Here is a 17,097-nt window from a genome sequence, read left to right as displayed (position 1 = left end):
AACCAAGAAGGATTCTAGGTGCATAATAACTAAATTCTTCAGCTTTAGAGAGGAGAAAGAAAAACAGATTTTGTAAGTTATATAATTCAGTTAAGGAAGAGCTACTCATAAGCAAGTATCCCTTTTCAACCAATAATCTTTGTTACTAGTATGTCCCACTAACAAAAAAGTATGCATTTAAGTCAAATAGACAAATTTGAGTTAAATAATTTGAGGAAAATCTTGGTGAAGATGAGAGACTTCTAGTTTTCTCATGATGTGGCACCATGACTGTGTCTGCAGAAGCCATTCTTCTGTTTTCATTCAAATTTTACCTCTAATTACTTGAGTAAACTGATTTGGATTAGGTAAGTGGACTTTCAGTGGAACAGAAGGAGGGTTACCCGGAAGAAGGAGAATCTGCTTTTCAATATGAACACAACAGCAATGTTCACCTTTATTTCTGGCAGCTACATGTACAAACAGAAGTACATGCAGATGTAGAAACAAAGAAAAGAGCTGCATGTGAATCCCTCTGGCAGCCCATAACAGTAGCAAGCAGCAGTACTGTCATGAGTATCTCTTAACTTCAAGCTGTGCTAAATTAAAGTGTCTGTCTTTGATCGTCACATGTGAAACTCAGAGAGCACTCAGCAGTGGGAGAATAACCTGCACCCAAGATGGCATTTAACACCATTACTCAATGTGTGATAGACGCTGCAGACCCAAAGGACTGGCAAATTGGAACTTTTTGCAGTAAAATAATAATTTGCTCTATGACAAGGCTACATTAAGTCTGAATTTGCAATCTAAACATCTCTAACTAAGATTTTGTAAATGGCATTATACAGAACTCCATTTGGCAGCCGTGTCAATGAAGAAAAATGCATTGTTCCATGCAGCCTTTAACAAGCTTGCCAATCGATCAAAGGTTCTCACCGACACTAATACAGCAAGGTAACATTCTGCAGAGCAGCAAGGCCTGTTTGATCATTTAGGTGTACACAACTGTCAACACTGAAATGTACCAAATATCAGTGACATTTAGCACTTAACACGATACACTGTTAAGGCAAGATTAAGGGAAGACATGATGATATCCTCAAAATTCAGCACAAGAAACAAACAAGCTGGAGCTCAAATCATCATAGTCTATACAGAAACATTAGTAATATTCCCTGTATTGGCTGGAAAGTATTCTTGACTGCTTCGCTGTTTGGAAGCTAAAATTTAATTCCAACACAAATGTTGCCCTTGTTACATATTTTTATATCCATAAGATGCCCCTCATTGAACCACCAGACTATATGCACTAATATGCAATGTTACATTGTAAGTTTCAAAATGCTACAGCTTTAAGGCTAGAGAATGGGAATGTGAAATTCCTCATCAAGCCATCGGAGATTTCAAAATGCCACTGATACGGCCATTTTTTTGTCAGGAATGATGATGATGTCAGTAATCTGCCAGTACAAGATTTATACTTCTGTAGTAAAACATCTCCCAGTGAAGCTTCCTCACACCAAATAACTTCATGAAGAAATAACACTTTATATTTCTGCATAGTTTTCAGACACAGGTCAATTGTTTCACAAGACTCAGCTCTTTATGGTTAACGTGTCTGTTGCTAACTCCAAATACAGCAAGTCAAGTGCTCATACAGGCTGTTTGATAGGTTTGGTATACACAAGCATCATTCTAACTTGAAAGCTCATAACTTTAATGTGAAGATTATCTTTTGCAATGAATCAGAGGACTGATGTATGAAATTCTTTAATTCTCTGTTGCAAGCAAAATGGCAGGCTTGTCCTTAGCACAGACAACCTAAACTGTTGAACCCACAAAGACCATTAACTGCAGAGTTCAGTGTGTTTGCAGACACCTGGCTGAGATGGTAAAAACACAAAACAAACCTTGTTGTACAAATCAGCACTTGGACTAACTTTGACTCTTACTACTTACAAAATCATAGATATGATGCGTATATGCACCTAAAGACATGAAGTGCACTGAAATAAAATTCAAGCCTTCTGTTATATTTGGCGTGATATAAAAGATCAGTATAAAATTAAAGGGGAAGTTTCTTAAAAATGTAGTCTGTCTGCATGTTCGCACAACAGGTGAGCACGCACCACTCTCCTGGGACTAGCAACCTAAAGACTCGTGGTATCATCACACACACAAAACTGAAATGGACAAACAGCATCATGACCTTATGTCCTCTGAAGGAAACTATCCCTAAATTCTACCAGTGGTACTCTCGGCAAGATGAGAAAATGAGTAAAAAATGTGCATACAGATAACACATCTCTTAACTTCCATTTACAAATGACTAACCTTACTTTCTCTGAGTGACTGTCCATACACGTGTTTACTCTGGGAATACAGGAACAGCACATATCACCTGCACAGATTACCTGGTAGTCAGTTACAGTGTCTCAGGAGAATTAAAACAGAAGACCACTATGATCAAAGGATCATCAGCTAGAAGCTTCTATGATAAACACGGGCAAGAAAAGAAGGATAAACTTCTGTGGTTATTCTGCAGGTCTAATGGATAAAGATACTCTTTGGAGACACTGGTGTCACTTGAGCCTCCAGGGACTATGCTCAGACAACATTTGATGGTTTTACTGTAGCTTATTCATAAATCCAGTGGACAGTCCTGGGGACAGCACAGCTGCACATCTGAACTCATCTGCTGTAGAGATTACGAGTCCAAATGAAACAAAAGGCAAACCACATCTAGTATTCAGAGTATGAACAGATGAATCAATCTTGTATAGACCTGCTTTAAGAAAAAGCATGGATTAATTTTGTAACTCAAGAAACCACTTTGGAAAGAATCTGGAGTATGCAGAATAGGTAACATCATCATAAGCACTGTGTATGTAAAGAGGATTAGCTCTGAACGTCTGAATCTCTTTCACTGTCCTAAACAAAGTGAATAAAAGCCATTTTCAGTAGCTTCTGAGTATCCACTTCACCAGTCAAGAGCAGCTAGCAAACTTCCTCCTGCTACTGTCAGTGTGTTTTTTCCAGAGAACAGCACACTTGCTTCGAGTGCAAGCAGCATCTCCTATGCAATTTTAAGACAAAAAGTGCAAAAGTTCAAGCAAAGGTACCAATTTTAGTCTTGTGAGAGAAGATAAAAGACCTAGGGCAAAGTTCAGGGCATCAGCAATAAAAGAAGGAACAAGTCCCACAGACGGGCTGAACAGGGTGGAACAATTATAATTACATCAGCAATTTTCAGTTTTTCTTAGAAAAAGTGAGACTGTAGAAAACATAAATCATCAAATAAGGTGATTATTTCTGAATAAAAGATAAATAAGTCCAGAGGCAGACCAGTTTTAAAGCAAAAGACTGCCATTTATTTTTAAATTCAAGGTGAAGAAAACAATTTGGAGGATTTCCCAGTCTCAACAGGCAGACTGAGAGCAGAATTCCAAATCTCTCATTCACTGGGCCCTGTCTGGCACGGCTCAGAAAGTGGTGTTCAGGGTTTTCAAGAAATCGGCTGGGAAGCAGAACATTGCTTGAGCCTTTTCCAAGGACTGGCTGTACAGAAAGTATCACTGACTCATGCAAAGCCCCACAGCCAGGGTGTGCAGCACCTCAAAGTCTCCTCAAAAAGTTGATGCATGTTCTGTGTGGTTCAGCTCTGGAACATGAGATGAAGATGTGACGTTCCTGAGGAAGAAAGGTCTTGCTTTTTCAGTGGGTTCCTCAATCTAGGGAAAAACTACCCATGATTCTACTACTGGGAAGATACCTGAAAGGACATCTCCTAGAGACATTTTATAAGTTTTGCCATAACTAGTAGGGAAAGTAAAAACTGTCTGTGGAGCTACACGTGGATACTTCGTTACAGAATTCTCTAGAGAGGCACAGGCAGCTGTGTCTGGATGCACCTTATGTGGAGCTTGTTATAGGGCATAATAAAGAAACATAATACCGTATGTTCTCGCACAGGTAGACAAGTCCTTTCGGTTATAGCTCCTCCAGGTTTCATACAAGTTTTTGAGAAATAAGAGCAGTCTTGAGGGAGGTAAGTCACTTTAGAAATAGTCCAGAGCACCACTTGCTAATGCCAAAGTCAAAAATCAGAATCCTATGAGATATCTGCGTATCCATCATGAACATACAGGGGGAATGCAGAGATCTTTCAACAGTTGCTTTAGGCTACTACATTTAACAGCTAATTCAGCGAAAAAGGGACAGAGAGATCCTGTTCTCCAAGTTGAAGAGCTACTAAAGCAAGGAGTGTAGTGAAGACACTAAAGACCACAGAAATTCCCAACAACTGAATATAGTACTAGTAATGACACACTAGCAATGATGTGTTTGATACAAACTTTTTCCAAAATGCCTGAAATAAAGTCTGGAAACAGAGAATGAAATAAATCACTTTCCTGTAGTAAAGGAGATAAGGACCTAATTTGGGCCTCAAGATACACCTGCAAAGGCAGCTGTCTGAATAAGACGTGACAGCAGTGTCAGAGGATGCACCATCAGGTCTGCAGAAACTCTGTTGGTAATTTCAGTTCCTGTGCTTGGAACGGCTTGTGCTGCCAGGTCTTCAAACTGACCTCACAGACGGCACAACTACTTTCTAGGCAAACACTTGAGATTCCCAGTCAGCAAAGAGCTGCGTTAGAATCCTTGAAAGAACACACCATTTTCACAAACAGTATGTTGTATAACCGAGCTTATGAAAAACATTGTAGCATTTCTATTTTTAATATTTCTGAAGATGGCTACTTGGAGATCCAAAAATGCAGTCCACACAGGGACAATATCATACATCTCTTGAAAAAACATCTTTGTACCATTTTCACTATTCTCTGTGAATCCGTGGTTGAAAAGCATTACAAAGAAGTCTCTAAGTATGTAAATATCTAGAAGAAAAGATTGGTATAACACCCTTGTTTAGTAACAGCATCTGATCTTACCAGCAGATCTTGAAAGCTATAATAGCTGGTGGTGAGGATGCCATAAACATTCAAATGGAACAAGGATTCCCAAAGAATAAAAAATTACTTCCTCAAAAACATTGACTAAATTAGACTAAAGGAAACAAAACAAATAACAAAAATATCACAGAAGAAAAAGCCATAATAAATTCTGAAATGTATGCCAAGACACAAGCATAAATACATTCACAATGAACAATCTCTGCATATGTTATGTATGAGTGTGTGCTTCACCTCTGATATGCTTCACCTCTTTGTACTGATGTGAAAAAGCAAGGAGAAGAAAGTGCTGATCTCTGCTACTGCTACTAGTTCTACCATTGCCCAGACTCACCCATCTGTCCGTACACCTGCCCACAGGAAGAAGGTACAGATGGACAGTCACTCAAAGAAAAATATCTTCCTGTAAATTTGGAATCTTGTATGTAGGTACTTGACACAATATCTACTTTACAATTACACATGGAAAATAAAACATACTTGATTCTCTGATTTCTCTATAATAGCACCAAAAATATTCCCTTTGTTTCTCACACCATTAGAGAGCTGTGCTTTCCTGGGAGACCTTGCTCTATCACAGAACTGTGATTCAGGTCCTGTGCCACGACAGCTGTTAGAATTTCATCCAGTTAAAGGCTCATTATCTGCTTCTTATAATACTCCAGAACTTCAAGCATGGAAGTTGAAACTGTGTCACAGCCAGAAATGAAAAGCACATCTTTGATCCACAGCACTGTGTCCCTACATGTCAAATAACTGCTTCTTGAAGTGCAACATGTAGACCACATGTATATGTATGGCCAGTGTATGTATACTCCATCTAAGTCCCACTTAAGCTCTCAACAGGGCTTCAAAGGGACTTAAGGAGACAAAATTCTTCCATTTTTTTCTGCACAAGAGTGAATCTCCTCCTAAAATTATTTTTTTTGACAAATATTTAAAAAAAAAAAATCTGGTTGAACAGACTACCCTTGATTTTATTTACAGCTTTCCAGATGGAACAGCCATGCAAATCCTCGTAGTGAATACGCACTCTCATGCTTCCTGGATGTGGTCTTGGCGCACAAGCTCAGCTGAACGGTCCATGTACCACTTCAGACATCGGATCAGTTCCCTGAATACAACAGTGAAGAGAAAACTTCAGCACTATTTTAAAAATTAGTCAGGCAACAAAAAGGTTTGTTTTAGGGAGAATTCTATAAAATAGTCTCATTTCAGCTATGGCTGTCCTACCTACTGAATTTATAGAATATATATGTTTATGTAAGTTTCAAAACTAGAAAATAATTTATTCTCTGTAATTGACTTAGTCCATGACGAACACTAAGAGAACGTCAAAAAGATGTTATGAAGGAGAGCTTTAACAAAGGCATGCGATATAGTTCTAAGACCAAAACACACTTGTTTTTTTTTCCCGGTAAGAAATCCAGATGTCCACTAAGTCAGCAGTTTTTAGAAACTAAGATCACAAAGAAAATATACACATCTGTTTTCCTAAGTACGCAATACCATTGGGACTAACTTAAAGGGTTGTATTAAAAAACATTTATTCCAGACATCAGACTACCAAAAATCATTATCTGTCTGAAAGAGGTGATAATTATCACAAAGCAGGATACGTTTTTACCCTCTGAACATGACTGTGCCTCCTAGTGTTGGAGAGTATCTGCAGCTTTTTACCTGCCATTGGCAGAATATTTTTATGAAGTTTTTTTAAATTACATTAAAATATGAATGCCTTAAAACAATCCAAACCAATTATAAGCTGTTTTTAATAGTTTCCTGTGGCCAAAGATAGAATATGCTCAAATGTACAATGGAAATGGTCTAAAAGCAATTTAAATAATCAAACCCTGAATAAGTGTTACTGCTTTCAAAAATCTGTTTTCTTGCCTGATGCAAAACTCAAAAAAATACTAAAAAATAAGGCAGAATCTTCAAAGTGACAGTGAAAATTAACTTTCCGATCTATTGAAATTATATATTCACTCTCATTAAATAGAACTTCATCTTATGTGAATACCTGTCTGCTTTGGAAGAGGACGTTACAGTTCTCTAAGCTTTCGCACAAGTCTTATATCCCAATATCCTTCTAAAGACAATAAATGTATATACTCTGGGTAGCTCATTAGTACAGACTAATAATGAGTTGCTGCTGAGTGACAGTGTTTCTTCAGTTAAAAAAAACAGAAAGTAAGATTTGCTAGTTCAGAAAGGCAAGGTAAATTCCAAAGTCTGCTCATTCTTAGCCACAGGTGACATTCAGCAGCTTGTCTCTAGAACTGTGCCAGAAAACTTTCACCTGCGTAGTTTTGCTTCTGAAAGGCACTGCTAAGGCGCAGGTGCCAACTGGGATGGTGACATTGTTCAAAGCTAATGTCACCTCTTGAAGTGACAGGTAAACAAAACCTACTTGTAAGCCAGTGCTCCTGCAAAGTGCTTCTGAATGTAAGTGTCCATCACAGGTCGAAAATGAAAATACTTGCTGTCACGCAGCAGGTTGATGATGAACACCTGTGGGAGGTAAAAAAGTGAACCCATACTAAAGGAAATTGCACATTGTTGCTGTAAACAAGTTATGCAAGCTGAAGAACAATGAAATACATGAGTTTCTTTAAAAGGGCAGAGTTGTGTTATCAGATGTTATTGTTTGCTTCTCCCCAGTGAAAGCAAATATTGCTGCCCTCCTCACCCACGATTACTACAGAAAACATAAGGCTGGATCCAGCTGAATATTTCATGGAAGTAAAATACCAGCAACATGATAATAAGAAACTTAATACCCATGAGTAACAATTCAGCAGCTTACCAGAGACTGAAAGACCAACAGACCATATTTTTCTGTGTTGTCATCCAAAACTACAAACAACGTGTCGAGAATATCTTGTAGGAACTAAAATGATACAAATAAATAAAGAATTTCAAATTCAACCACAGTCAAAAGAAAGTTATTTTCCTCTGTTTTAATTATTTCATACACTTTGATATCTTTGTGAAACACTTGCCAAGAACAAACCACTTCAGGTTCATCCATACGATGTGGCAGATTTTCATTTGTTTTTACTAAGGAGATTTTTTCTCTTTAGAAGGAACATTTCTAAACAAAAAATGACAGAAAACAAACAAAAAATAATAAATATGTACCACACGCTTGATTTGTAGGCATAAGTGAGAGTTCCTTCCACTGTAAGCTGACTAGAAGTGCTGCCTGACAGTAGCAAAACCACTTATTTTCATTCTTGTACCATTAGAGTGTATCAGATAGTGTTCTTCATCAAATTTAAGACTTGGAAGCATATTAACTGGTGCTCCAAATGAAGTTTAGCACTGAAAACTTTTTTATAGGACAGAAAGTAAAGCTTTTATAGCAGGCTTTAATTGGGTCAAGTTACATTTTGCCAATTGTTTCCTTTATCCATAACGCTGCAGCTTACTGAATGCTGACAATCCAGTGATTTTCCTTCCTGAAAGCACAGTCCTCGGAAAGGATGACTGTGAAGACAAGTGCTGAAGATGAAGTCAATTGCTTATTCTCTCATGATTTTTTAATCTATTCTAATTAAATTTCTGATGTGGAAAACAAGAAATAGAATATAACAATTTATTAAGTCTCTGAACTTTGTTTTTTTTGAATGATTGCATTCTGTTCTTCGTATCCCAATGCCAAATGGCAGCTGATTTAGGGAGAGAATCAATTACTTCTCCTCTTGGAATAATTTAATCTCTACCTTTTAATGCTTTTTCTCTATAAAAAAGCTATATCTCTAAAAAAAAGATATTTGTGCTTTCCTGCAAACGAAGTGTACAAAACATGGCATTCTTGAAGAAATACAATACAAACAGTGTAAGAAAGTTCAGGTCACACAGGATTGGTGTGTAGAGCTACAGTGGTCACAAAACCTAGTGATGTTATCAGCCAGGGGACAGATTACTGATGGTTATAGACATGTTCAAGAGCAACTGGTACTCCAGACAACGGCTCCAGAGTGCTGGGACAGGAGAGTGGGTTTGCAGGATGGTTCTCTAGCCACTGAGCAAAACTTAACTTTCAAGGCTTCACATTTCTTTCTCCTCTGCACAGACATTCGGAACATATTTACAAAACAGAAAGAGAGATCAACTCTAGGAGCACTTTGTAAAGGCCAAGTTTTCTGAGTCAGCTCTGTTTTCTTCACTCTAGAAATGACCAAGTGCACTTAGGCAATTTCAGAGAATGTCCTTTAGAGAAGACTATTGAACACTTAAGTCTGCACAAAACGCCACTACCAGTGGCTCCATCTGCACCAGTGAGTGCTGTGGCTGAACAAGAGTGGGCCCGCAGAGTTGAGGACCTGGTACTCACAGCACATCTGGGTGAGGGAATTTTACTAATCATCAGCTCTAGTTCAACCCCAAGGACTAAGAGTGTATCTTCCTGTTCAGTTTCATGCTGAAATAAAATCCCAATCCACACACTGAGAATTCACAGCGTGAATCAAAAAGTACAGTAAGAGTGAACATTCAGAAATGTATTTCTGGTCTGAGTGAGTTTGCTATCACATCTAAATGTGTTATTTCATGTAATACCTTAACAATTTCCTCGCCGCTGACATGTCTCAGTCTTCCTAGAATATCCATCACACGATCTGGGTAAGCCTTCCATTTCAGTAGGGCGAGCAAATCCACTGCAGAACAGTGAGAGACAGAGCTGGAATCCATACACAGAGGGAAGAATGGCAACCCCAGACCCACCAAAGATTCATTACATCTTGCAGTTCTGCTCTTGTTGCAGTTCACGCTTCTCAGGAAAAAAAATTAAATAAGGCAAAACAAGAAGCAAAATACAGAGTAAGCCCAATACTGCTACCAAAGAAGTGAATGGAGGAATGGTAAACTACAGCATTCTTCCCTAAGTGACTTGACACTGCACCGTGGACAATCCACTTGTCTCTTCTCATGCCTCAGGGACATTGCCATAAAAATGTATTTACTTAGCAGGTCTGTAAAAGCTTAACAAAACAAACTTTAGCTTGTGTGGAAGTGCTAGCATGGAGTTCTTTGTTCTTCAATCATTTAATGAAAATTAATTCTGCTCTAACATATTACACCTCTTACATTTACAGTAATGTCTGTAATTTGTCTGCCATCTGTCAATATTCATATTTCCTCCAAAAAATGAGTTGCTGCTCATTTCAATAGTGTCAGTGGAAAAAAAAAAGAATACGTATAATTAAATTATAACAAAGGAGTATTTTAGTAAGGTAAGCAGAACACAAGCACACACATCTATCTTAACCCCGGTTGCCTTGGGCAATTTTGAAGGATCAGCTACTTACCATTCTGCGTCAATTTGGTAGAGGAAAGCTGTGTGGAGACTGAAAAGGTCTCTTTGGTGCTGCGCTGGAAGATGAGGCTGGAAGGGATGTTGGGGCAGCCGTTGTAGTCTTCTTTGCAGCAAGGCAGCCCCAGGTACAGCGCATGGTTGTTGAATGTGCTGTTCTCATCGCACTGCAGGCACAGGAAATGCGATGTTACCCAGTCAGTCTTGCTCCACACACTCAGACCCTGACAGCTATCACCTAATTGTATTTTATTGATCTGGGTGCACAAAAACACTCCTCAGAAAAAGCTGTGCTTACCACCTTTGGGACCTGTGCATGCACAAAACAGACCCAGCTCTAGAAAGTGTGGTCTCCTAACCACTGACTATAGAACACAGCATTTTCTTCCAACTGTACAACTTAGTGCTGCTGTCTGAAAATCACACTGAAGAAATAAATCAAGGTAAATCAGCAGGAAGAAAAAAACCAAACAGTCCCCCCAAAACCTCTTGGTACAGGGGCTGCCAAGCTGTAGCATTGTAACATGATGCATGTGAAGTACAGTGTACCTTCGTAATTCAAAGGTATAGACTAAAGCCACAGGCTAGTAGAACTGCTGAATGCTCATAAACACTAGTATGCTTTGGAATTCAAAATGGATAGGATTACCAGAAATCATAATTATCTGAAGGGAAAAGGTAAGCTGTACCTTGAACAGAAGGCTGTATCTGCACGTAGTCATGTGATTTTGAATGTATAAGATTTTGGAACCCCTATTACCCTGTTCCTCACATACTGCTAATGAGGGGGAAAAATGATAATGTAATGACCATTACTTATGTAAACTCAAGTACAGAGAAGCAGGTGAAAAGTCTGCAGAACAGAATTGGTACCTTATAAACATAAAGCTCATGGATGTCATCTGACAAGGTAGTGCCATCATCTCTCATCAATGGGGTGAATGCAAAACCAAAGAGCTTCTTTTCTCCCTTGTCTTTTGCTGTGGCGAGAGATAGAAATTAGGAATCGTATTTGTACATAGCCTGTCTGTTCGTCTACACCACAAGGTTATTCACCAACTTCTCTACATGCCTAACAAAACACATGCAGGCTACATAAGAAAAGCGTATAATATACTATGTCTAATTGTATGCAAATGATCGACAAACTTTAAACACAAACACGCTGATCCTATAAAATGTGCATGCTGGAAAGAAAACATTCTACAGCAACACACAGCAGAAGAACAGCAGGGGAGAACATCTACAAAATGTTTTGCCCTGCACTGATCATTCATGATGTTTTTAATGTGCTGTTGAATAAATGTAGCAACCAGCTAATTAGCAGTGGACTTTAATCTGGCACCCTCTCCTGCCTCCCACCCAGTAACCACCTCATCCATGTGTAAACTGACAACGGAAAGACCTCAGCTTTTTTGGATTTCTCTTGGTGATATTCTGCACTCACTGGAGCAATGTCTGAACTCAAAGCGCAGGTGAGACCCACGGAACCTGTCTATAGGGATGGGCAGCTTGATGATTTCCCCCCATCGAGGGCTGTTATTGTGGTAAAGGACAAAAGAGTGGTATGCGCTCCTGCTCGGCTCTCCTGAGCCCAGGCTGATGCAGTCCTGGAACAAAAGAAACAATTTAAGATTAAAAGACATCACATCACTACAGATGAGTCATTTTATTACACAGTGATAACCTTTATATAATTCACATTTTTCTGTAGACATAAGAGTCAGAAGCAGAAACTCAGGCACAATGAAACCTGAAATTTTGGAAGAGATCTTTAAACTGTGTATTGGGTCAAAGGATGAGCTAGGAGACCAATGAATCTGGATGAATTACAGTATCTTAAGTTATTATTTAAGCTAAGTTTTCTATCAAGCATAGAGCAGATAGAAAAGTCCAAGAAAAAAGGACCTAATAGGACCACTTCTAATATTAGACTTTCATGAAAATATTAATCAGACTTCTGCTTCGGTCTCTCAGTTCAGACGTGACACCTGAACTTTTCAAGCTTTTAACAATGTTGGTCTTTTGAGAAACTACAACCATCCAGCATCACTGAGTATCCCAGAAAATTCTGATGGAGTTACTTCCTTAGGGGTAAGCAAAGAATTTCTGTTGAATAGTAATCACCTAGTAATGTCATGGGATCTAAATTTCTGCTTTTAGATATAAAAAGCTCAAAGAACTTGACCAATGTACGTATTCTCAAAATACAGATAATAACCCCATGAATTTATATGATTTAGGAAATATGGAAATCCTTAGTCACAACATGAGCTACGGAAGGTAAGAGAAACCCTGAAGTCCTGAAATAAAGACAGGAAAAGGTCCTTTGTAATGAAGACATGAATCAGGAAACACACTTTTTTATACAGGCACTAATCCATATTCTAGAACTGGCACTTACAAAGTGATCCAAACGACGTGAAATCTTATAAAAGCATGCAGAAAAAAAGACACCTTAGAGATTCTTCACTTTTAGCATCTCAAATGATAACAAATCCAGGAAAAACAGAAGCCAAGCAGACCCAGAAGGACACATGCTACACAAATTCTGACATAAGAACACCCCACATGGAACAGTACCATGAAAAGAAGAAGTACCAGTCCTTTCCCCAAGGCACCTCTAAATTCTATTCCAAGAAAATACTGTCAGTGTTGATTTTTTTCATCTGTAACCAAGGGACTATCAAGTCAAGTATATCCCATTGACCGGACCCAGGTAGTTCTGCTGTGGTAATATTTTTCCGGCTTCGAGAAAGTTAAGAGCCCAACAAGAAGGAAAAGCTCTCTGACATATTGGGATTCAATGCAAGAACAGCCTCCCTGGACACAGAATCATTCAAATCCTCTAATCCAAACTGAGTGACTGTAACATACACTCACAAAACTCAGTCCTCTCAAGTCTTAGTAACCATATAGTATGTGCCACAATTCCAGCATAAAGGTCATTGTTTAATACAGCAACATGAACTAACTGTTATGGACGTTACCAAGTTGGAGTGAGAGTAGTGCTGGCAGCACTAAAAATCAGAACGCCTGCAATATCCCAGTTATATTTTGTGGTAAGAGTAACTTGTTGGGCCTCAACACAGGAATTCTGGAACCTTGCTCTGCATTAGGTTCTTAAGAGAAAATAAAATAGTATTGGTAATTCTCCTATAAGAATGAGTAAAATTCAAATTTTCATGTGAGCTTTCTTTTGTTGCCTCAAAAAATTACCTGCCATGGCAGATAAATGGTCTCTGAATGCTGTTTCATGCTATGAACTTTAAATAAATGAATAGGTGAAGAGTCTTTTCTTCTGGTTTTTAACTTGGTTTCTATGCATCTGTACTACAATCTATAGCCTGAGGAGGCTGAATTGTTTAATCTTTAATTCTGAATTGTGATCTGCAAAATATAAACATGAAACCAGTCTCAGTACACCTGATTACCACGAGACCCAAATATGCAGGTGAATTAGAGGGCAGAGGCAAGTAAAAGAAGCTAAACCAGAAAAAGTCTCAGGTAATAATTTCATCGTTTAAGGTGTGCCCTGCAGTCAGTAAGATATTCCTGCTACTGGAACAGAAAGATGAATAAGTGAGAAATGTGTCAAGGTTTTTTAATTTTCAGATCACTTTTTTCCTACGTTTTCCTATCCTGTGTGTATTTGTACCGTGCCTGTTCCGCTATCCCACGTAAAGCCCTGAGGTTCGGTTACAGTAACAATAGGCCAGAGTGAGAAAAGAGAACTTGGTATCTCTGAATGACCATTCCAATCAAAACCGAAGAAGTAGTTAAGACTGATAATGCCTTGTAATTATATGGCTTTTATACTTAATCATTGGCCACAGTTACAGTATAATTAGCTACCATTATGTATATTAGCATTTGAAGATGCTGATATTGCAGTTTGCAGGGTAAAGACCTATATTGATCTTTGGCATACTGCTGTGAAAGCAAGCGATAATTAAAAATATGTCCCTCAATTTGAAAGGTATGCCTGATGCAATTAAACAGAAAAGGATTGTGACCTTCCTGCAACAGCTATGTGCACAAACCAGCTCCTTACAAGAGACACACTTTACTTTTAATGAAATCACAAGCAACTGTAGTAATAAAGGAAAAGTTCTCCTTTCAATTTAAAAAACAATGTGGCAATGAGTTCGGTACACAAGCACTTTGGTGTTCAGACTCTTCTGCAATAATGGCTGCAAAGGCCGGTTTACTGAAGTGGCGGTGGAAAGCAAAAGGTAGAAGGACCTTATTTCTGACAGATGTTTGTGTCAAAATACTTCCTGTTTACTTCTTTATCCTCACACCCTCCCTCCCCACACAAAGCTGACTTCTTTGCATCTTCCTCTTCAATAATACTAAAAGTAAGAACAAAGAAAGACAGAAAAATGTTGAACATCACCATGCACAGCTGGAACGGAGCCATCCCAACGTGAAAGCCAAGGTCTTGGAAATAGGCAACTCAAATTTATTTTCCAAAACTATATCCAGTACTGTAGCTCAACAACTCAGACTTAAAAATCTCTCTTCTAGTCACATTTCATCATGTTGTACAGGACACAGTATTTCATTTTAATTTCTGACTACAGTTATGCTACTTGTTTTATTGTAGCCACTGCTATCATATTTTGAAATTACATAAGCTTTTTGGTTTATGAATATTTTCTCCAAGTCTCTATATAAGGGAAGTGCTTCAAATTCTTTCAAATTTATAACTGACCGCACTTCCTTCATCATATCATATAATTTAAAAACTTCCCCAAAAAAAGAGAGTAGGACCTAGTTCAGCTCAGCACTGCCCTGGCATGAGAGACAACAGAACAAGAGAACGTGTCCATGGAGCACGCAGACGGCACCTGAGCCTCAGAGGAAACAAGCACTTACCTTCAGAATTTCCCCATCTGCATAGAGCACGTACATGGTCACTTCAATGTTCTTCTGCACGCTTTTCCCACCTCGTTCAAAGTCTCCCTTTTCTAGGGTCAGGTACAAGTCGTTGCGAATGTCACCTGCAGCGAGAGAGCGGAGTCACAAGCTTAAGTTCAGCAAGGAAGGCTTCAGTGACTGTGTGCGACATATGTTGATTCTGCAAACCATTTTCTGTGTTCTGCAAGACCATGGCTGATGCCCAAATCATTCCAAGCAGCAAGTTAATTGTTAATAAAGATGAACACTTTGATATCAGTGCATAAAATCAGACCGTTGTTAGTAATGCCTTTATTAAGTGTGAACTCAGAATCAATCGTGTGTAAGTGGGGAAGGGAAAAAAGTCTTCTACGGCTTTGTTTAGTTAGTGGCTTCAGAAGTATCAGGCTAAGCCTAACAAAACATCACTAACATCAGACTTCCTATTTCCAGAATATTTTCAGAAAAATAAGTATTTTTGTGATGATCAGAAAATTATGTTCATTTAGCTCTTCAAGTATTTTCTGTATTTTCATAACTTCTCTTTATCGTAACAACAAAATAAAAAGCAGTGTTTTTGGAAACCTGTTTGCAATTCAGTTCAGATAGACTGAGAAGGAATGGCCATTTTTGGCTGGCCTCTGGCATCCCTACACATGAAGATAAGAAAGCAGGCAGTATGGATACTTCACAATTTCTCACTACCTCATTTTCAAGAGCTTTCAGGGCAAATAACTGTTTTGAGAAATGCCAATGCTGGCATCTATCTCAGCATCTTGTTATCCTGAATTTGACAGATTTTAGCTCACTTTTCTTTTTTTTTAAGAATCTGATTCGGGAAACTCTGCTTTCAAAACTAATGCATCCAATTCTAAAGCATGCACCAAAGGGACAGCAGGTAGAACTTATTTTTCTGTAAGATTTAGTTACTGTCACGATTTCATTATGGTTCACTTACCACTTCCTTTTATTTACTTGCCATAAAGGCAAAAATACTAAAGGGCAATACATAAAAATACAAAAAACTAAACTGATAAAAAACTAATGCCTTTTGAGGCAAATGTTTTGTTGAGCAGCCTCAAGAGACTAATGAAGTAATGGAATGGTTATCCAGCAAAGCAGAGACTCCTTGAATGTCAAATTTCTTCCACCCCAGTACTTGGAGAAGCTGGTGCAGGTAAATCTGTGTATTAATCAGAAGCACAATGAAAGAGGCAGCATTTGCTTTCAGGCAGTGAGTGGTTTCCTTTTGTGTCTGTCAAAGAAGCATTTCAAATTCTTCTTGCAGACTATAACCCCACAAAATTTGTTCCTTAATCTACTGTAGGGACAAACAATAGAAGCTTTCAGTCCTGTCTGTACTTTTGTTTTTATTTCTGTACATACAACTTTTTAAGCATGAAAAGTACAGGTCTCTAGCTGACATTCAGTGCTTTCTGCTCGGACCTCTCTGTGAATGGGAATCCGTATGCAAAAGGCCCTCCTTTGCCACCAGCCTCCCTGCCACTGTGGGTTCACACGGAGCTGACTGCTTGGAACTCCTCACAGCCAGAGGTCTGGAAATGCTGCGGTTCATTAACAGCAAAAGATGACAGCACGAGGCTGGTGAAAGACCTCGAATATTGGATCTGGTTTTTCTCGTCAAAGAATTGGCATCAAATGCAACATTCCACAGTGCACAACAACGGTGAAAATTATCTTGCTGTTCAAAACCAAGCTAAGCTACCTCTGTGTTGACCATAGGATTATGAAGGAAATACAGAACTAATCACAAAAGAGAATTTAAGTAGGGCTTTTTGGTTTGAAAATCCTCCCACCTGACAGACTCCATCCTTTTTTCTAAGCAGTTTGCACAATGAGGAGAAAAGTTTCAATTTGTATGCTATATCTCTTAATAGAAATTAATTGTACTCACTGTAA

General features: G+C 38.5%; 1 protein-coding gene across 1 annotated transcript in view; it reads right to left on the bottom strand.

Annotated features, from left to right (window-relative positions):
- Nucleotides 1-17,097, bottom strand: part of DOCK3 (dedicator of cytokinesis 3) — a gene marked incomplete at both ends in the record, with an annotated part of 193,529 nt that overhangs the window by 53,588 nt on the left and 122,844 nt on the right. Inside the window, 9 exon segments of the mRNA XM_080350585.1 lie at nt 5,941-5,996; nt 5,999-6,069; nt 7,369-7,469; nt 7,765-7,848; nt 9,522-9,619; nt 10,271-10,442; nt 11,149-11,255; nt 11,723-11,885; nt 15,157-15,281. Coding sequence (XP_080206711.1) covers nt 5,941-5,996; nt 5,999-6,069; nt 7,369-7,469; nt 7,765-7,848; nt 9,522-9,619; nt 10,271-10,442; nt 11,149-11,255; nt 11,723-11,885; nt 15,157-15,281 — 977 coding nt within the window.

The sequence above is a fragment of the Nesoenas mayeri genome (genome assembly GCF_963082525.1).
Source record: "Nesoenas mayeri genome assembly, chromosome: 10".
NCBI lineage: Eukaryota > Metazoa > Chordata > Aves > Columbiformes > Columbidae > Nesoenas > Nesoenas mayeri.
The sequence above is the reverse complement of the archived record's forward strand: the minus strand, read 5'-3'. Positions and strand labels throughout refer to the sequence as shown.